The sequence below is a fragment of the Platalea leucorodia genome (genome assembly GCF_965183815.1).
Source record: "Platalea leucorodia genome assembly, chromosome: 1".
In the NCBI taxonomy this organism is placed as follows: domain Eukaryota; kingdom Metazoa; phylum Chordata; class Aves; order Pelecaniformes; family Threskiornithidae; genus Platalea; species Platalea leucorodia.
Window position 1 is genome coordinate 147,631,843 of NC_138823.1, and position 22,932 is coordinate 147,654,774.

General features: G+C 36.7%; 1 protein-coding gene across 1 annotated transcript in view; it reads left to right on the forward strand.

Annotated features, from left to right (window-relative positions):
• The window catches only part of PLXDC2 (plexin domain containing 2), a gene marked incomplete at its 5' end in the record, with an annotated part of 277,865 nt that overhangs the window by 232,339 nt on the left and 22,594 nt on the right, over positions 1–22,932 (forward strand). The window contains 3 exons of the mRNA XM_082309994.1: positions 13,659–13,719; positions 16,597–16,750; positions 18,144–18,182. Of these exons, the coding sequence (XP_082166120.1) occupies positions 13,659–13,719; positions 16,597–16,750; positions 18,144–18,182 (254 nt within the window). The remainder of the gene's footprint in view (positions 1–13,658; positions 13,720–16,596; positions 16,751–18,143; positions 18,183–22,932) is intronic.

The following is a 22,932-nucleotide window of genomic DNA, read 5'->3' on the forward strand; positions in this document are numbered from 1 at the left end:
CACAGGGTCTTTCTCCACACATAGCTTTCTGTTTGGTATCTACATTTCTCTCAGCTTTTATTTGATAGCTGACACCATAACGGAGGTTGTAGATTCCATTATGGAGCAGGGAAAGGCAATGGATGAGATCAGGACCAAAAGTACTCATCAGCTGAGAGTACAGATACATTAGCTTAATTGTCCAGTGAATACGTTGTGAACATCTGTTGCGACATGCTTTGGTCTAAGACCTTCAGGTTATTTTACCAAAAATATGAAGTTCTTAAAAAATAAAATAAAAATCTTGAAATCTAGGAGTTTTAACTCAGATGTTATAAATACACTCCTCAAAAGCTCTGGACATTCTTCTTATGCAAAGAAATTACAATGAAGGCACAGAACTGAAGTTACTGTTGGTTTAGTGGGTGAGGTAACAAGCTTGGGTATTGCAGTGCAAGATGGCGAAACAGTACAGTGCAAGGAAGGGAGCTTTACCTTATGAGCCTGAAAATATTTTTATTCCTGTCCCTACTTTCATAAGCAACCATTTGTAGACCTCAATTTTTATTCACGTGCTCACCTTCACATACTTCCCGGTTTTAACTATTTTAATTTTCCTTGTTTGTTTGCTTTAGGGATATTATTATTTCAATTCCAAATTAAAAGATGGGAGGAAGACTTGCTGATTTATACTCAGGCTGTTTATACCCCAACACTATTTAACTCACAGTAGTGTGCTGTTATTACAAAATTGGCCACAGTATCTTAGCCATTGAATTCCAAAATTACAAAAAATGAGGCATTTGTATGGATTAAGTAAACCACCAGAGGGTGCATATATAATCCAATCAAAGTAATAGATTCATATACAAATGACAAGGAAAATCTCATTTTTAATGCTTTAGAAGGGCTAGAGGTTTAAAATATAGTGCATTCTGTAAAATATATTCCGTTCTATCAATGTGTATAACTTCATGACTTTGCTGATCATACTGCTGCTTCAGGCAAAGTGAAAGAAATGTGCCCAGATTCTGCCTGTCTTAGAATCTGTATTCCACTACAGCAGTTCTTTATGCTGGAGTGGTTTTATATGAAAACATGGCAGAGTCCTAACACCTGAGTCTTAACAAGTAGATTGTTGAATTAGGTCAAATTTACCCTGTGATAAATGAAAAGTAATGTCAGTGCTATCTTTCTAACTTGTATACTGTTTCTCTCCAATTATGGAGCAATCATACTGAAAATCTGAGAAGTAGAAATTTTGGCCCTTTGTCAGAGTTTGCTCTGATTAAAATGCAACATATTTTTCTTCTGTTTTAAAACTTGTGTTGAGACAGCAATTGGCTTTTTAATCAAGTGCAACAAATGTATCAAGAATGAATGTGTAAATTTGTCAACCCTGATACATTACTGATAAGAATGATACGATAACTAGATCTATACTTTATTGAGCAGAAAATTGCTCCACACCCAACTTCTTCAAATCCTTTCCAAGCCGCTCACTCTTAATTTGACAAGCTAATTTGAACGCATGAACTGCAAGAAACTGTTAGAAAATTAGCATTCAATAATTGAGAATTTTGTATGCATGGCAAGCCTGATGGGAGTAAAGCAAGAAAAGGAAGTGGCACAGAAGTACTTAATGAACAAAGCATTTTCTCAAACCAGAGTGAGCCCAGTGATGGTATTGTTTGATGAAAGAAGCCTCACGAGATCGTAGTAATAGATCTTCTCAAGTGGGATGGCAGTTCTGTTTAGAAGACAGCGTAAGCTACAGTGAGCTTGAAGGTACATTTAAAAATACCTAACAGTAAAGATGTACATATCAGCAAAATGTACATAACAGTACATTTAAAAGTACTGTTACGGAATGTACATCATCCTGAGCTCTTAACATGCTTTTATTGAAAGTTAGCCTGCAGCCAGATGAACTAACTTTTTGCTGAGATTGATACATAGATAAATACAAGATAAATAGCCTTTCTACATTTTTTTATAAGTTTGTGGAATTTGTTAGTAGCTGGATTCTGTGGAATTAATGTGGAATTTCTGTAACTCCCCTTGAGCACAGATTGTCTGGTACAATTCCTGTGATGAACACAAATAAACCTAAAAAGTTCAGTCTCTGAACAGAGCTCTAGTGAAGATGCAGTAGCTCTCAGAGTCCTAGGACACATCAGAGCAAGACCAGCCAATTCACTATATAGGGTATGGGACCCACTAGAGTAGAACCATCCCCTTGCCTGGTTCAAAGCTGATATCTTAAAATGGATACATACCACCTGAGAGCTATGTGGCATACTTTTTCAGGGCAGAGCTTTTTCCTGCACTACTGCACACCTTTGTCTTATGACCTTCGTTCCTCAAGTTTCCTTTCTCCACATATTCTTCTGCAGTGCCCTCCTTTCTGCTCGCTGATGTTCTCAGCAGCCCCAGGCTAGAGAATATAACTATCCCTATCCTACCATTAATAGATTTGATATCTACCCATCTGAATTTGAATCCTGCTTTCATACAGAAACTAGCCAGTTTTCTTACAGCTGCAGTATTAGTCACACACTTTTACATATGTATGCCTTGCTTTGTTTTCCTGAATAACTCAGAACAACATGAGGACAACAGTTATGCTCATAACTGATGCAGATTTTTAAGAAATGCAAGGCTGGGTTACAAAACCTTAAATTATTTCTAGAAAATGGGCAGAAGATTGCTACAGTTCTTATTACTCTGAAATCCTAATCTTTCTGTTGAAATATTTTCTATGAAATCCTGGACCTGAAGACTGGGAAGCATTTTGAAGTTTCTTAATCTAGATATAAACACAGTGATTTATTTAAGCCACATCACTCACACTACTCATATTGTATATTTGTGTTTCTTACCATATCATTTGCCTTTCAGAATTTGAGATTGGTTTCACTAGCTATTGGTTCCCTTGCCAGAGATGTTGCTGTGTCTTCTGGAGCTTAGAAACTCTGTTCATTATCCACTCTGCAGGTTTCTGTGGTATCCAATTTTGCAACACAGCTTGGCTAGGACATAGATATGACAGTCAATACAAAAAGGACCACTGCTTGGACTGTTTTAAGACCTTAATGCAAAGTCTGTCTCATGTAGGTCTATCGAATATATCACATTCCTAAGGTGTTTTATTATAAATGCAGGAAGTAGTTATCAAAGATACAGAGGACAGTTAAGCACTTAAATCCTGTTAAGAGGAGGGAAAGTAGCCATCCATTTGTTATTTATACCTTTGAGAATATTTACTTTTGCTGATTAATTTGGAAGGAAGATCACAAAATCTGTGTTTCATTTCCATGTTTAGTTTCACAGATGCACCTAAGATACCATAGTGATAAAACACTAGATAAATAGGTAGGTAGCACAGCTCTTTTCTGTTGAAATTTCTTTTGCAATTCTTTTACATACTAGTAACTTTTTATTCTTCATTTACTGTATTAGAACACTAAGACAAAACCCCACTCAGTCTTTGATGAACCATTTATATCTAGAACTGCAACTTCTGTGCCAGCCATAAATCTTTCAGATCCCAACCGAGTTGAAATCACAGTAAATTCTGCATTGTTTGTTTATTCTGACTGCTATATCCATAATAGTGGGTATTGCCCTGCTCTATTAAACAGGCATTCACTCTGGGATTAAACAGTCATTTGCTGGCAGAACTGCACTACATTCAGTCACATAGCAGCCTCAGACTCTTTTCTGTTTGGTTTCATTTTTATCTGTTCATTTCTTACATTGATAGCTACTACCAGAAAGTTTAGATTCAAACAAGTTCCTATTTCACTGGTGAAGGGTGACACTTGCCTGTGAAAGGGCTCCACTGACAGATGCCTCAGAATGCAATTTATATGTATCCTAGACATTTTAAGAAACTTGACTCAGACTTCTGGCCATCATTATATGCCATGTGATGGGCTTTCTCAGGACTGAGTTTCTACACCAGCCATTATAGCCTGGCTGATTCCCAAATAAATGTCTCATATGGTGGTATAATGTAACTATTAGACTTTAATTGTATAATCAGAAGAGTGCATGGAACACATCTCAAAGAAAACAAGCTTTCCTGAAAACAAATTAAAAGATTTATACTTAACAATATGCTCATGCCTTACACTGGTAAAGGAACTATAATGCAAAACTGTTAGAATGGTATGGTAATGTGAAATATAGGTGGACGACAGTTAGGTGAATACAGAACAGAAATGAGAACAAATATAAAAAATAAGTTACTTAAACACAAGAGTAAAGATCACTTCAAAAACACTGAGAGGGAAGTTATCAGGTAAGACAGAAATTTTACCTACTTTACCTGGACTCAGAGACAGAGCTTCAAGAAGGTTTTGACATCTGCAGATAGGAACCTCCTCTGTATGACCACAGGTTCAAGGACAGAGGAATGCAGTCAGGGTCTCAAACTCTTCTTTGGTTTTCTCACTGTAATATATCTTAACCTAAAATAATCAGATATCAACATATCATCTTGTCTACAGCATAATTTTTGCCCTGCTTAGATTGTCTTCTTGACACTCAGGCTGTTTCTTCCACTTCTTGCGTGTGTAAAGTCCCAACTTATCTCTTTTTCACACCACTGAAATTTGCTAACTTTTCCTTAACCTAACTAACACTAATTTGCCTGGAAGATTTACCTTTATTTGCTAAACTACTGATACTTTCACCCAATTTTCTCTCTGTTGACTATCATACATAGTTTTTTATATTATTTTATGCTAACTACTATTCCTTTGCTACTAGCAGAGTTAGAATTAAGTTGACTGGTCTCTTTCCCTAATGAAAGTAGTCCATTTTTAAATAGTTCATGGTCACTACTCCTGATAGTAAAGAATGGCAGGATATAAGGAATTTCAACTTCAGAGAGAAAAAACGTTCAAAGTTCTAATATGGAAGCCAAGGGGAAAAAAAAGAGAAAGAAAACATAAGTAGGTGCTTAGTTTCTAAAGAGAGCAGTTGGGCCCTGCAACTGCAGTTTTCCCACGTTATGAGCCAAATATATAAGCAAGGTAGTCCTAATGAAATGAATTAGTTTTTGTACTCATAACTGAATTCTTAATCATAAAAGGTAGGCTAGTACTGAAAACGGTTAGTTTGGTTACCCGTAGTTCCTCATTTTGTAATGTTTTTATGCGTTGCTGTACATAGAGCACTGATACTGTTATTTTGTAGTTTATCTTCTCTTCCAATGGACTGAAATAAATCAACTTTACTGCTTACAACAGCTGGACGACTTGGGAATTTTCTTCTTTTCAAACAATAGTGTATTAGAAAATATACAAATTTGACCAACCCAAGCTTTATGACTTCAGAACAATTTGTCAGATAAATTCAGTTACAGAAAAATCTTCATTAATGGATTAGCAAAAATAATGATTGTCCAGCAGGTGCATTTTGTCCAACAGGCTCTCTTGGCAGAACGCTAATTTAGTGAGGAACAAGGTATCAGATTTCTTCCCTTTCATGTCCGAGATTAATTTAATTTGTAGTTCCTAACTCCTTCCTGGACCATTGGAAAATTGTATGTTCTGAGAAATGAGTTTCTGTGTATCTTTTATCAATTATTTGAATGTTCATGAGACTATATTACAGAACCCAGATACCACCTCCCCATTGTATCCTAAATTGTTGGGCTAGACAATCATTTTCTCAACTGTCCCTTTCTTTCCTCATTCCAAGTGTTTATAAAAAGTGAAAGAACAGAAACTTAGAACAAAGCATTTCAGAAGACCTCCAAGTTCAGGACAGAAATTCAGGACACGTCTGTGGAAACAGGCAGCCCAGGTTATCACACCTGACTCTAGGACACTTTATAGGATGAAAGTTAATATACCTTTGTGGAAAGATAAATTTTCTTCATTTCATATAAACATCCAACCTACCGCATTATATGGAGAAATCTGTCTTCCACCGATTTTGTGACTCTCCCTCTGCTGTCATTACAAGGGAAAAAACTTAATAAGGAATTAAATAAATCAATTATTTTTTAATGAAATCAATCAAGATTTTTTTAATGGAAAGTTTTTGCACCATATCAAATTTTCTTTTTCTTTACTTTTTCTGTTTCACAGAAATATAATGCAGAATGGCAGTCCCAGTCAGATTTCTTTAATGGTCAGTTCAGTGATCGTACAAAACAGTCACTTGTACAGCTGTAGTTCATCTTCCCATACCAAATATTTTTTGACAAAGAATTACTTGCAAATTAAACAGAGCCTGGGAAGCTTCCTGGGCACTGGAAAACAATTGTCTGTGCCATTAAATAGTTACGATGTTCCCTGACATGGTTTCAGTCCATGCCGAGGACCGCTGTCCAGAACAGTTCCCAGGCATGGTGCAGGAGTTGGACTGTTCCAGGGATTATTCCCAGTTGGCAGTTTATGTACAGCCTCCTTTTCAAGGTTGAGAGAGTTTGCTTGCTCAGGCATAAGCCGTTCTGTGCCAGCAGTCTTCAGTGCCAAGGAACATTTCTGGGCATGTTTATTTTACTAGTATAGAAACAGCCAGAATGATCACAATAGTCTTAACTGCTTTCTAGAAGTGCTAACTTCTTATGGTTGTACTCCTCAGTATAACTTGACCACCACCGAAATCATATTTGTCTCATAACCTCCTAGATATTACTCTTTAAGGAATGTCCATAAATGAAAAGTTTCCTTTTATTAGCATAATATTGTAAATTTTACATGTTGCTATACACATACTCCTATGTAATGTTGCCAGAAATTTTTATTTAGACAAATCTGAAACCTGCATCTCTCTTCATAAAATTTGGATAATCTGAGACTAAAACCTGCTAAGGCAAACTTCAATTTCTCAACATAGTCTACTGATTCTCTATAGCATATATATTTTATCAATCGTTCCAGTCACCTGAACAGTGGGGACTCTAACATTTCCCTGTAGGAGATATTCCAAATTTCAGGGAAATAAATGAAGTTTTCTCAGTATTCTTCCTAAATATTAAGGCTTTTTTTGTGCACCATTACATCTTTAGTTCCCCCTCTATTCAGGTCTATTAACTCTTCCAATATCTGCATTATCGTATAGCATTAAGGAAACCACTTGCTTCCCACCAGATATCACAACAAATATTAATATGTACAATTAATGAAGAAATTGAAGAGCCCCAGCTGTTCTGTAATTCTTTGGTAATCTGTTTTGCAGACTGTTCTTGCTGAATGTTGGCTTCAGAATTTGACTCACTTTTCGAGAAAAAAATACTAATTTGGGAAACAAATAACTTTCTGAACTTTAAGGTCCTTTGAACATAACCAGTTACAGGATGATTCATGTCCTTCCTTTCTTTTGCTCTCTAGCTGAAGAATTCACTGAGCCTTTACAGCAGGTGTTTTTCTTAATCCTAATTCATCCATACTTTCCACAAATGCAGTAGTATGAATACGCAGTTTCAAAACTGTGTATGTTCTTTGTGCAGAATGCTGTACTGTTTTGTTGGCATACCCTTATAAGCATATAAATATTGGCTTATGTAGAGTCAGTTTAACACATTATGCATCCATCTCCTGTCATAGCTCCTGCTTCCTTTGACTTCCCACTCTTTTTAGATTTGTGAATGAGATATAACAGGAGCAGTAACCTAGCCTAACCAAAACATCTCTGCACTTCTCTTTCTAGCAGCTCAGATGCTGATGCCCACTAGTACTGAAACAGCCATGTTATGTATTGCACAATTGCTGGGGATTCATGTGTGATAACAGAAATGTGAACAGCCCTATTTCATACTATATCTAGGCAGCAGGTCACTTTCACCTTGTCTCAAGGATTCTACTACTTGTTAATGTTATCAGTGTTTTTTTTTATAAAGGAGCAAAATCCCAGTAAAAATATATGACTAAAAAAGGGAGCTTGGCCAATGTGTGAATGAGATCTGTGCCTTGGTGCACGTCACTCAAGACTTGATGTTTTTCAACATCATTCCAGTTCCTCAGTTCATATGTCTGGGAGTAATATGAGAAGCATAGGAACAGTGAATTAATGTATGCTTGTCTGGTTTTCAGAAAATCTGGGCTTAACTCTAGGTTCTGTTATGGAATTCTGTGTTATCTCAGCTGAATCATTTCATGTCTCCTATGCTCTATTTCCTCACCTCTAAAGCGGAAAAGGAAATATTTTCTCCAAAGGTGACCTTCATATTTTATTTTAAAAACAAGAGACAAAGCAATGGGTATGTGAGGCTACCTGTACTTCTGAGGTTGTCAGTGTAAAGCATTATAAAGCAGTTTTCAAAATACAACTGGCCACTCACTTTTATTTATTTAACCAGAAGGCAATGTAACATGTAATATTGGGAAAAAAGTGTAAGATCACGGGAGCAGCCACCCTAAAATTTAAGAGATCATTTTGAATACTCAAAGATAGAAAATAGTTCAGACAATCATGTAAGGGGGGGGGAGGGGAGGGGGGGTGTGCAATTATGCTGGGCAGAATCATCAACAAGAGTGTGAAGTACACCCAGCAGCACTTCAGAGGTCTTTGCCTGGAACCCTGAGTAAATTCTTGTGTGCAAAACAGGTAGCAATGCCAACAGATCAGAATTCGCTGCTGTCTTCTGTTGCTGTTAGCCCTTTATACCCACTTTGTACAGGTATAAATGCACAAAGTCAAAGGCAATGGAGAATGTAATCTAGTATCAAAGACTAATTTCAGTGTGGCTCCTTCCCAGAGAACGTGTTTGATTGTTATTATTTTCTGCTAAATCTGTTGGAAATTCTGATACCATAATCTCATAAATTTGACTCTAGGGCCCTCCTTTTACATTTTCTTTTTCCTTCTAGTTATTCAAAGCAGAGCCTTTAGTAAAAGCTTCTTTTTTATTCTTTATCTGCTTTTCAGCATGTTTCCTTTGTTGTTGTAACTGACATTAAGATTACAGAAAATATACTCCCATTCTTCTTTAATCAGAAGTCTGCCAAGTCTCACTTTAACTAGGATTTTTTCCTTTCTTTCTAGTTGAATTGGAAATAAAACTTACTTCTTTTAGCTCACTTTTATTCTTAGGCTTTTCCAACAGCAAGAATTCCCTGTGGGAGTCCTTATTTCCTACTGCCTATTCACATGTTGCGTCAGAGTTACAAATACCGAGTCTTACTCATGCTCAATCTCTTTTACTGTAAAATAACAGCTTTTTAAAACATCTTTTCCCTTCTCCGTTTACATGATATTGAAGGAGTACTTTACAGAACATGTAGCTATATTTTCCCAAACTTTCTGTCCCATAAAATTGTGGAACCATCATCAGGTTGAAGATTGCCTGCTGAAATTTGTGCTACTCTTTGATCCGCCTTATCATCACCTGAATGCTGGAAATTTTGAGAGGCACGCAATGTTAAGACAATGATGGAATTCAGTGCTGCAGACACAGATATGCTGCATCAAGTCTTAACTATACCTTAGTAATTTGAATTTTTCATAAACATTAAAATAGTGCAGGCTGTTTGTAGTGCTGTGTGTTTAAAATCCTTGTACTAAGCAAATCATCTCCACTATTCTTACCTTGTAACAGCAAGGTGGGAGCAAATCCTCTTCTAACAATTCAAATTATCATCTTATTCTGAAGTACAGTTTAGTTAAGCAATGTTTAAGTAAAGGATAAAAACAGATAACATCTATGCTTGAATTCAGATCTATGATTAGGTGTATTTAGCTAGATGCTAAGCACAAATACCATTCAAATACCTTACAAATTCATACTACAGTCACTCACAGTGACACTTCACATGAACTTCATAAGCACTTCAAGCTGTGATAAAGTTCTGCATTTGTGACAAGGGAAAGTGGAAAATAACAAAGAGAGGAAAATACAGTCTTTTCCCAGACAGCACAGTGTGACAAGAAAGTGATAACTGAAGGATGGAGGGACCAAAATGGAGTCTGTTCTGCAGCAAAGGGAGGCAAAGCCAGACCGAGCACAAAGATAGTGCTTTTTTTCCTCCAAAAATCACTCTATGGTTAGGGTTTTTTTCAGTTGGACAGGCACAAAGTTCAAGGCTTCCAGTATTTTTATCTTTTTAAAATATATTTTTATATATATATATATATTTATATTTTACTTCCTGTCTCCCTCATCTTGGAAAGAAATTCCACTTTAAAATGTTCTAATTATTTTTTCTGTAATTCAAACAACCCAGCAAGTTTCTTAATCTTTTCCTAATGTTATGAGCCTTCCTTAGTGGTTAAAGGCAGAAAAGAGTTCTGTCTATTCAATTTTCTATTTAATTTTCCAGGTTAACCTTTTATTTGGAGGAGTTAATAAACATTTTAACTGAACTGAGTAATTACATGGTACTTAAGAAATCATTTCAGATTTCTGGAATGCTCTTCAGTTTCCAGAAATCCATTCTTCATATGCTGTTACAGATATCCTGGCAAAAAAAAAAATAGGGAATAGTTGGTTTAAAGGACACGTGCTGTGCATTTTAATGCTCTTGATTGCTTTATACCAGCTCAACCTGGTGAAAAGATTTTTCCATCCAGACTTTGTCCCTTTCCTTCCTGATAATTTTCCGTTATGGTTTTAGCTTTTACAGGTTAAACCTTGATGAATTTTCTGTATACAGGGTATCTGATTTCTTCTTATTATTATTCCTCATTGAACTCTCTTAAAAGAGAAGCAGCAAAGCATTTCAGCTCATGCAGCGAATGGACACTTCTTGTGATTTGAATATTCTCTGCCAAATAGAGATAAATGGCATCTGGTAGATCTGATGACATCTGCATCTCCTTTCTGCCTACGTACGGTTCACTGAAAGGATTCTGACATCTTTCTTGTTACCCAGATTCAGCTGCATTCGTTATGCCAAATCATCATTGCTATACATGCAGAGACTTTAATTCTCCCTTTGCTCCCTGAACCAGTGCTCCCAAGTTCCACACAAATCCTGGAATTCCTTATATTTCATGCATGTCCCTATTCTCATTTCCTAGAACATCTTTGTTATTGCTTTGCTAGGAGCTGATTTCGGTCATCATTTGAAAATTAAGTTGTTACAAAATGGCCATGGTGGCAGATGGCATAAATGGCATAGCTAATCAAATCTGCTTCAATGTTTTAATGGAAACAGGGAATTATCACCATGCCACTAGATGAAGGTCTTAAAAATGCAGTCGGTAGAGCAAGTGGTGCACTGAAATGACAGTTCCCAGAATTCTAACTCAATGGTGGAGCAATGATAGTATCTGCTACAGCTGACATCTCATTGACACATGCCTCAAAGGAAGTTCACAAACAGGTTTACTTGGAGCCTATCTAGATCCTGATAAAGCTGCTTTCTGATAATATTATTTGGACTCACCATTGCATCAATAGAAAATGTTAAATAAACAGTGTCCAGGGTTTGATGTATTTTTCTTTAAGGTAGGGTCATCTGAAGAGTGTCTCAGATGTTTGAAAGAGTCCTTGCATTTTGCATTCAACTTTTGATGGTTTGTTAATTCCTGAGGAAAAATCAACCCCAGCAATGTTACTTGCCACCGTATTTCAGTAGTTTGTCAGAAAAGACTTAAGAACTGTAAATGAGTGTGCCTGGGATAAGCTTTTATTCATTTAATCTTTGGAGCCTTAAGTTTGACGCCACTTAGATACAAGAGAAAATCTAAGATAAAAGGTCATTAATCCCTACTAGGTCTAAATACAGTTGGCTTTGATTTAGCATGTGTATATGACTGCAGTAATTGCCTCTATTTAGGAATTTATGGAGTGGCTTAATGTCATGTCTAAACATTGGGCTTGATTTTCAGATGTACAGAATATCCTCAAATCCATTAGATTTTAGCCAGAGCAGTATGACTGAAATGTAATGTGAGTATTCAGTACATCTCAAAATTAGTCCAGTTCTTCAGGATGGGCACAGAAGTTGCTAATGAAGCTTTTCAAACTTTAGAGAAAAGTAGGAGAGACTGGGACTTAAAAAAAATATGTTCTATTCATACCTGGAATGTCACATCACCATTTCTTTCTGCTTAGTAAGGTCCTCCTTGTTCTGTCAAACATTCATGGAGACAGAACACCCCAAAGATGGGGAGGAAGCACTGAGCTTCCAGCATAGCACTGATTCATTCACCCTTCAGCAATAAGAAAAAACTCTTTACGGTAGCCTTTATTCCCATGCATTGGGAAGGAGGTCTCTGTATTTCTCTGAAATACTTTTCTGATTTGAGCATCTTTTTTCTTCACTGCAACAGGTTTTTGGAAAAGTCAGTTGCTATGGAGTGAGTGATAATTGACACCTGTTAGGGCTGGGGTATTTTTTTTTTAGTAACATTGCAAATGACAGAATGCGGATCAGTGCAAGTACAACTAACAAGAAAATCAATTGTCAAAATCTTTTGTCAAAGACATTGTAGATTCTGCTCAGAATAATTATATGGAGAAGTTTTATTATCCCAAGTGTGTTGTTAATGTTGTTTACATCCTCTTGTAACATCCTCTCCTACTACAAAAATGATTCCACACTTACATTCTTCTAAATATACCTGTTTACCTCCACTGAAGTAGGGTAGTACTTAGCATGTCTTGGCATCTTTCAGTTCATTGAGAAAAAAAATTACCCCATAAATATAGCTAACCATAACAGTGGCCTAATTTGCTTGCCTAGTCTTATTAAAAGACAGCAAGAAAGTTATTTGCTGTACAGTCAGGTAAATTATAACCATGGATGCCAAATGACACTGTCCTGTCTCATAACAAAATACTACAGGAAATGAATACAGAAAACAAAAAAATAAAAAACCCTAACTGGGGAGAATCTCTTTCGAAGTCAGACATCATGGTTTAGTTATTTGCTTGCCATTTTAATAATGCTTTCTGATTTTAATGCTACCTGTTGTCTAGGAAGCCCTAAGTTACTGTATAAACACTCATAACACTGTTGCGAGATGGGGATTGCCAGGGGAATCATTATATTAAGGTGTTACAAGTTGTTTTAAAATTTTTCACTACATATTGTGAATGAGAAAGGATATTGCAAGCAGGTTATTAACCTCGCCTAATTTGATAAGAAATGTGCATGCAACTTAAGTTTTCTGCAGCTAGTGAGGAGGTAGGAGCAGCTGTATAGTATTCTCTAATTGTCATGAAGGCTGTTCAGAGGAGCTGTTACCTAAATCTGTGAACATTGATCGCATCGTTATATGTATATCTTGATGCCTCAGATCACCTTGCCTGATAAAAGCAGTGACTGGTTCACTACATCCTTTGCGGAATTAAATTTTCCTGGCTAAGAAGTCTGCACAGAAATAATTAAACCAATTTATATCCATATGGCTGACATCAAACTTAAAAATGCTATGGCTCAGTGCAGTCTTAAGAATAATTATCCTGTGGAAGGGAGATATTCCTATTTAAAAACTATAAATAAAAAATAAAAAAAAAAAAAACCACACCTAAAATAATAACTCGTTCATTGAAATGCCTTTTACTGAAGTGGATTAAATGATTGACTCATATTGCAAGCAACAGCCTCTTGAATAAAAGTAATACTACATAAATCATATGGATTTTAAAGTAAATCACATAATTTATTTATTCTCTCTGTCATTCTCTTTTCTTCCTCTCCCTTCCTTTCTTGCTCTTGTTTTCCTCCTATTTCCATCTGGACCACTTCTATGTATTTCATCATTTAAAGATGCTCCAGTGGATTTGACCGTCACCGGCAAGATTGGGTAGACAGTGGCTGCCCTGAAGAGGTATGTGAGTAGTTTACATCCTCAGCCCATCAGAGGCCATTTATATACTTATGATGCTTTTGATTAAATTCTTCATATTATGAAGCATGGTTTCAAGGCCAAAGACCTGCTATATTTATCTTTATCATTCAGTGAAAATGCTGTAAGGCATAATAAAGAAAAATGGGCTGAGCAATTTCACTCCCCATTTCAGGGAATAAAATGGACACAAAATAAAAATTTTATCTCTGAAAAAATACTTTAAATAAAAAATAAAAATACCAGAAAGCCTGCCCCAAAACAGTGTCCCTGCACTGTTTTTCTCTTAAATCTCTGACTCTTGCCAGAAAAGGGGAACAAACTGTGATGATCCTCATCTCAGAAAACTCTCTGCCAGAGCAGTCTCAAGTGAAAAACAGGCATTGCATGTCTTGCATTTTGGTTATGAAATCTGGCCAAATCACTTAGTACAAAAGAAATTACATAGATGAACTCAAAGATATTTAAAAAAAAAAACCAAACAAACAAACAAACAAACAAAATTACAAGGCATTTGGATGTCCTTTCCTGGAGAGGTAGTGAGAGAACGAGAAAGATATCTGACTGTGGTAGTGGTGGACTGTCAACCAGGGACTATGGGCCTCCTCTAAAACAGGTACTCAGGGTATTCCTGGACGAGAGCAGTTCATTTACAAGACACGCATATAAATATCCTACTGCTGGTTCTTTCCCAATGTCCTCCCTTTAGAAGGCTTTTTGGGTTGAGAGTTCTTTTTGTTGTTGTTGGTTTTTTTCATTTGTGGAGTGTGGTAATAGGAACAAATTAATTTATGACATTTTTAATCTCACGATGGCCATAAAAAAGCAGTTACTTTTCCATTTTGTCTGAGAGGGCTAAATTCTGTCATGAGTTTCACCAACATAGCCTTTCTGAAGTGTAATGTCAGGTGAAACTGAGGGCAAAATGTAGCCCCAAGTGTCTAGTTAGAAAAGCACATTCTGTTTTATTCTCAGTAGAAGCAAAAAGAAGTAATGATATAAATCCAGTCTGATGGAAGAATTTTTTTTCTTATAACTGTAATTGCAAAATAACTGTATCCTACATACTGCTTTGTTACATGGGCTTGAAGCTGCAGCTTTGCAGTTTGTAAACTGATGATTTAAGATTGGAATTTCTGTGAGATTTTTTGTCTGTGGAGGACAACTTTTTCAAGAATATAAAATAAAAGTTACTGGGAATATTTGTTGTAATAGTGCACAACCTTTGTATTGCTTTAATCCAGACAATAATTAGCTAGGAGTCACTTGTGCCTGTAGATGAAGTTATCCAAACTGCTCTCTGCATGACAGTAGCATCCCATTCTGCTTCTCCCTTCTTGTTTCAACTCAACTATTGCTCCAAGGCTTAGTACATGGTCTGAGAGGAAATTATTGATACACTAAGTGTATCTGAGAAACTAATAGTTTGATTGGCATAGTTTCAGGCTACTTGGTTGCTGCTCACAGTCCAGCTTTCAGGCTCTCTGGAGCAGAAGCAACAGCTTACTTAACATCTTCCAGAATGATGCCTGAGCTGACTGCTGGAGTTCAATGAAGGATCAATAATTAGCACACAGAGGTTAATTTTAGATGCATTCATTCAATAGGATGAATAATGAGGATTCTCATAGTAATGTTTCCTTCTTTGTAAGATAGATTTTGAGCTAAATTTTTATTAAATTGCATCAGTGAAATTAACAGTAGTTTTCAAGCTAAAAAATGAAGAAATTCGAAGAATAGTTATACTGCAGGTACTGATACCTTTTTTTAATGTAGTATATTGTTTCTTGTAAAAAAAAAAAAAAGGAAAATAAAATACCTATACATATTAAAAGAAAGACAACACCCACTGGGTTTTGACAGCCAGATCTCAATAAAGTGAACAGGCTTTGCGGGATTCCACTTCTCTTTAGGATGAATGGGGACAGCAGGAGTTACAGGGAGTTCCAATATTTGCTGCTGGTTAATTGGATGTATTTTCCTGCAAAACCGTGTGATCCATAAAAGAAAATATTCATTAAACCTGCAGAATTCTAAAAGTGTCAAGAAATTTCAAAAAAGAAAAAAGACTCAAGATTTTTATTGAAATATTTGTCCATTAAAATAAAAGTTAAATTATTATATGATGGTGAATATTATTTACGGTATGCTAATATAATATAATCATTTGTATGAATCTTATATTTTATAGTTTGCATTGTATCATATTAATAATTTATATAATAATTGTTATAATATATACAGATATAATATGTGAAAATTTAATATTATATAGAATTAATAGCCATATAGTGAATGTGTCACTCTATAGTGTGATATATAAATATTGTATAGGCTGAATACATGCACACATTTTACACATACATGCATATTCTTCTCTGATAACTGCATGTGAAGCCTAATTGAATTCTCCAGTTAACTACACGTTACTCACTATGAAGAGCTACAATTTAATTCCCATGTATCTTTTTTAACATGTGTTATGGCACCCAGAACAATGTCAGTGAGAATTCACAACAGAAGAGTGAAAATTTGAATTATAATCTTAGATGTTAAAATCTGATTGGGGGAAATAACACGTTTGACATTCAGGAATGACTTTGAAGCCTTGTCATTAACAATTGAGTGTTGTAAGTTTTGCAGCTAAATGAAAAATATACGTTGCTGAATGCTGCGTAGAGCACTTCAAAGGGAAAAAAAAAAAAAAAAAAGAGCGAAAGCTCTTGAAATTCCTTGATCCAGTGTTTCCATTTTCATTCTTTTTATCCTGGCAGCTTGTCCATGCTTAAATTCTTCATTCGGTGACAGTCTCCACTGAGAATTAATTTTCTCTTCTTTGTTTTTATTGTTTCCCAACAGTCAAAAGATAAGATTTGTGAGAAGAATATAGACACAACTGAAACACCTCCACACTCCACCACCGCCCTTCTGCCAACCACCACAAAGTTCAGAGTTTTAACAACCACCAGAGGATCCACCACTTCCCACCTGCCAACTAGCCTGCCAACAGAAGGTGAAGTGTATACACTGCATTATTCTATAGTGCAAACATGTCATTTGCAAGTCTAAAAGAAATTTATTTCCTTTAAGTATGTGTTCGGGTTGACCTTTTCTCTTTGGGGCAGTGGAAGGAGTGGGGAATTGCAGTCAAAGCAATATCTGCTACTGCTTTTAAATTGCAGCTTGCTCTTTCAACAGTAAGGTGCAAAGGGGATGAGCGCTGGAGGAGGGGGCAGTCCTGGGGGCGCACAGACAAGCCAGGCAGACTTCTGGGGAACTTGTGGTTACAATGAGTTTTTCGTGTTCCTTTAACCACCAGGCCATAGTCCAAACCCTGTTGAAATAGTAGGTGGAGAGGGCCCTGCTAAAGTTAGTGGAGAAACTCCCATCACAAATGTAATGAATTTTTAATCCCTTTGGATATTCTATTTAGCCAGGTGAAAATTAGAGATAACCCAAATTAAAAACCTCTTTGAAATTTGCTTGTTTACTTTTTTTCAGTCAGTCAACACTGTTCTTTTCAGGTAGTTCTCACTGTTGTGAAATACTTTCTATAGGCTTCTGAACCAAATTAACTGGGTAAGTGATGGTGTGTCCGTTCTCACCCTTGTTCCACTGGCTACTTAAATCTTGCCTTTCTGTGATTGAGATATTCTGCTTTCCTGTTTCTGGGGAAAATTCAGCTGGATAGAGAAGCTAATCCAGATTAACTGAATAGCATCTTAGCATCTATAAAATGGGGGGGAAGGGGAGTTTTCTGTTGGAATTGTATGTTAACACAAGAAAAGGTACCAGGTACTGGCAGATTTTTTAAGTGGCCTGTGACAGGAAAATTTGAACTGAAAGTGTTTCAAGGTGGGAATCTACTGATAAGAAAGGCTGGTTTTGTTTGCAGCAAGAGAAGTTTAGAAACTGTCAGTGCAGGATTTGGACTTCATTAGCAGTGTTATTCCCTGGCATTTTGTTCATTAAAGCTCACAACAAGAATAGGAATATGGAAATAAATAGGATTTAAAACTAGTATACATTTTCATGATTCTAAGAAGAGGAACTAAGTCATTGTTTTATTTTATTGTCATATGTTGGTTCATCTAGTCCTTAATACGATGGAATGCTCAAGCTATGTATGAACATGTAACATAAATGAATTATTTGTAAGTGTTATGAGACAGACCCTTATTTACCAGTATTTTGAATCCTCCTTTACACTGTAACAGTCTCATAAATGTGGTTTTCGTAGCATTGCTCAGTATAAGTAAGAATACCACAATCTAATTCTCATTGAGTTGTGTACCAAATAATTTTCTAATTGTGAAATTTCTTTGACATTAGAAAGTCATTTCTAAAATGACTCATGACCTAGAAAAATGCATTTTCCTACAACTAACTTTGAATTTCCTTTATAGATGACACCAAGATAGCGCTGCACCTAAAAGACAATGGAGGTAAGAGATGATTATTTTTCTGTAAATAATGTCAGTAGTTTGTCAAATTGTACTCCACTGAACTTCATTAATCAAAATCAGATTGTAGTAATAGCTTTTACTAGACTCTCAAAGGACTTCAGCCTTCCACATTTATGTCAAAGAGCAGCAGGGCAAATAAGCTTAGCAACTGCTTAGTAAATTAAACATTTACAACTCTCTTTATAACTCTTTAATAAAACAGCAGGTTTAATTAACTTCCAAATATGGACATATTAAGTAAATTTTACCTGTATTAATACAGTTATTAACTATGTTATAATAATACAGTATTCATTTAACTGTATTAAGAGAGGATATGATGCTAGTTCTAAATAATAATATTGTGTTATAAACTCATTCATAGTAGTGAATTATTACATGACACTTTGTTAATAAACATATCAATTTTATATCTGTATATCTGTACAAGCAGAGGTCCTGTATTTCTCCATGCACATTCCCTGTGCAAGTTAATAAGATCACCTTGTCTTACTGATAAAGGCCTCTGTTAAATGAGGCTCTGCAGGGGACTGCTTTTGTCATCTCCTTTGTCAGTTCAAGGACTGAGACCTGGGGTTTGTTCCTTCTCCCTTGAAGTTGATGAGAATTTTGTTATTAGTTAGAATAGGACTGGGTCATTAGATATAGGTTGCGTCTGTATTCACTGCTGATGTAGAGCTTGCTGAGGAGAAAGGAAAGATTTAGGTTGATTTCTGCAGGCTTCGAAATGGTCTTTCAAAGCAGAGAATGATTTGCTGAGTAAATTGAAATGAATTATGTTTCCACTTATATAAAGGGGAATATTATTGGCTTTGATTGCCTTTCCTCTGGGCAGGGAGCACCGAGCTTCCCCCAGGGGCAGGGGAACCGACAGCAAGCATGGCAGCAGGCATGGGCAGGGCGCAGGGTGAGTCCAGCAGCTCGGGGCAGCAGCCAGGGTCAGCCGCAGAGTAGTGACCATCAGCCAAGTCTGCAGTGACAAGCCAGGCCCGGGGTCAAGGCAAGAAGCCAGGTTGGCAAGGCAAGGCTGGGGGCAGCGAGGAAGCAGGCGAGGCACAGCAGCCAGCAGCACAGCTCAGGCAAGGACCAAAGGAAACAGCTCCCATCAGTAGTCCCAGAGAAGGTGAGGTGATGAAGCAGGTTCATACAAGGAGTCCGGTCAGCAGCAAAAAGAGATGAGGCTAGAGATAAGTCTACAACACAGCTCCAAGGTCCATCCAAGGAGACAAGGCCAGGGACAGGACTGGAGACAAGCTACCTTCAGCATAGATCCAAGGTTGGTCCAGAAGGCAAGATCAAAGATGGGGCTGACTACCAGCTCACCTACAGCATAGCTTAAGCTTGGGCTTGAGCTTACATGCAGTCCCCAACCCCATGGGCATAAGTCCCAGGTGCAGTGGGTCAGGACAGCTGAAGAATAGTGGTCTCTCAGGGCCCTCGCAGAGAATTGTTCAAGTTTTGAAAAAACACGGTGTGCAGATGCCACTTAGCATTTTGGACTGTTTTCCTGTCATGTGTTTTTCAGTAATATTCAGCCATTATTTTCTCCATCCCTCAAATTAGAGATCTGCTCACTCCACAAGAGGCAGTTGCCATCCCCTTCCTCACCAGTCAGTCCTCTGTTATTTTGTTGTCACTAACCACAGCATAGCTGGTCACATGCAGTACTGGGCATTGAATTGTCCATTTGTTGGCAATGTTGTTGTTTGACATAGCTTTGACACATAAGTGGTCCCTTGGAATAAGGTCATCTATAAACTCAGGGTGGTACTTTTAGGCATTTTGTCTACGGGAATGTCCTTGAACGTTTCTTTCTTATTCTTCTTGAAATCAAATTGTTTTTTATTTTGTTGTGAGAAGTGCTTCAGTGCTCTTAAAGATCAATAGACAGAGTGAATCAGTCAGTACTTCACTCTCCCATTTTGTGTCTGCTCTGTACATGAGGCGTGTTCCCAGCTGAGCTGTATCCATGCTCTGCCCTGCAAGCCATCACTCCATGGCAGGCGACTGGCCTGGGACCAGACAGCTCTCCGTCTTGAGCATCTCATGAACAGCTCAGAATAGTATGCTGTTATATAAAAAATAATTCAAAAGGTGGGCTTTAGAAAACACATTCCAGGTTTCTTTTGGTTTGCAAATTGCAACAGGTTTATTTTTTCACTTGTCTACTCTTTGGTCAAGATCTGAAAAGAAAAACCCTGTGAAAGCAAACAAAATGATGAATACTAGAGCAAGCAAGGGATAGCTGTGGCCTACTTGGTAGCGTGAGGTGGTAGGGTTTGTGGCATCACTTACCTTAAATATAGCAATTCCGTTTCCACATAGAAAGCTGCTGCATTTTAGAAGGACAAACCAGCACCTGATGTGATTATTCATTTTCCTTGAGCTGTTTCTTTTATTCTTGAAATTTAAAAAAAGAAACTGACTTCAAACAACATGGGAGCAAAGCAACACACCAGGATTTCTCATTCACACAGTCAACGTAGCTTTTAATCTGAGAAGTTCTTTTTGATGAATCTTCAATTATGCATTGAATTTTCCAGTGACCCCTAGATTAGGCTGAGATAAAACCTCTGCAGCCGCAGGCGCATTCTTTGATTCTCTGTGATTTGTCAGCCTTTCATAAAGAGTAGATTATTTCAGGTCACGAATACAGGGTCTTTATTTTCTCACACTAGATCCTTTAAAACTCTAATGAAAGGGAACCTTTTATAATGGAAAACCAAAGCTATATTGGATCAATGATGGCCTATAGCTTGATGTGTCCTTGGATGATAGCAGTCAATATCTGGTTAGGTACAACAAAAGGATTCTATAGAAATTCTGCATCTCACTTCTGCCTGGAACTTTTGAAACCAAATGTTAAAAAGCAGCAACTAAATTTAAATTAAATTTTGAGTTCAGGTCAAACTGCTTTGACCTTTTAATTATATGAGAAAATCACTTGCAAGTTAGTGCTGTAATTCACCCACAATCTTATGTGGCATATTTTAACATATATTTCAAATTTACTTGTTTCTGTTTCTTCTGTCTTCCTTCTTTCTTCATAGACACGATAGATGCCTAATACATATGTGCCTGAACCATTTTAAAAGACAGCTGACATGCCATCAAGTTTTTATTAAATCTTAATTCTCTTTAAAATAGCAAGCATTTTATAAGTTTTAGGATATGTCCAGCACTTCAAATGTATATTTTTGTTACTAATTAAAGATTCTGTTGTATTTTTCATTTTTCTTACAGCACAGCTGACTAAACAGTTTAAAAACCTAATTTTTCATAAAAATCATGAGCAATTGATTGTGGCTATACAGTAAAGCAGTATTCTCCTGTTAAGAACTCTTTGGTGGATGATTTAGATGATTGGCCAGCACATCTAGACATTTTATTTGACCTTTTTAGAGACCTTGTTGTGATGATTTGATTGTTGTGAGTCCCTCTCAATCCTTCAGCTTTATAACTCAATAGAAAAGTGCATGTGTGTTTGACAGTGTCAGAGAAACTGCTACACTTCTCATTCATCACGATGTACAGAAATTACTATTACAAAAAAGTAAAGCTATGCAAAAAACATCTACCTGAGAGATAAAGCTATTTTATTTATTTGTAAAGAAGTCTATCCCAGCATATGTAGTGCTAGGAAATGTCTGTGCCCTGCTGCTTACACTCTGTGGTGGACTTTTTCAAAGATGGTCTAGCTATGAACATTAGTGATGTACAGGATTAACGTTAGTGCTATACAGAGCTTAATTTCAGCTTGAAAGATTAGGATACTTGGTAAGAAATGACCAAAGTGCAGACCCAAGTTTTGAAAAAAAAAGTACTTTTACATACCTTATATACCTTATATATGATAAATTTACCCAAGGCTATTTTTTTTTTTAATAGTCCTCTATGCATGGAAACTCCCATTAGTCATTTGTCTTCTTAATTTCCCTTAAAAATTGCAGTCTGAGTTCTTCCTACCATAAGAATTCTTGACAAATTATGGAGAAGACTCAGTCCTGTTTTTCTTGTGTACCCTGAACTCCAGCTGCAATGTGTTGAACACTAGTTCATGCCTGCTAATAAGCATCCAGCTTATTTCTTTCTAATATGTTAAGTTTCCAAATGATCCAGAAAATAAGACCTATTTCAGCAAAGAGACAAACCAGCCTGTTAGACAAAACAAATATTTTTGACATAACAAAAGTTATTATGACCACACAGTCCAAAATAGCTAAGTCACTACAGATTAGCTGAGTCCTCTCCAATTTTAAAGTAAAAAAAACATTAAACAATGCTAAACCTAATCTTCGTGGTGGTTTAAAAATATTTTAAAGTGGACCTTGTATGGAATAAGATCCACAGAATATGGCTTTGTTTCACCATCAGATCTTGACCTAGCCACAGGAAATGACCTTCCAGAGGCTTCATCTCATCCGATGTTAGCCAGAAAGCCACAAGCTGTTCTTCTGGGCCTTTCGCATAGCCAGTGGCAAGCAAGAGGCAAGAGGAAGTCATTCATGTCATCCTAAAAGAAGTATGCAAAGTGGGATAAGTTACTATATAGAGGTGCCTAGCTCTATCAGCTACAGAGAAGAATCCAAATGACGTGCTAAGAGTGGGCATCTTGCCTGTAGGTACCCAAGGTTTTCTTACGTTAATTCTCTTCAGGGTGTCCTAGCTAATGTGTTCATTTTCCATTCCTGTCCAGAAACCTGGCAGGCCAAGACTCAGACCTCTTCTT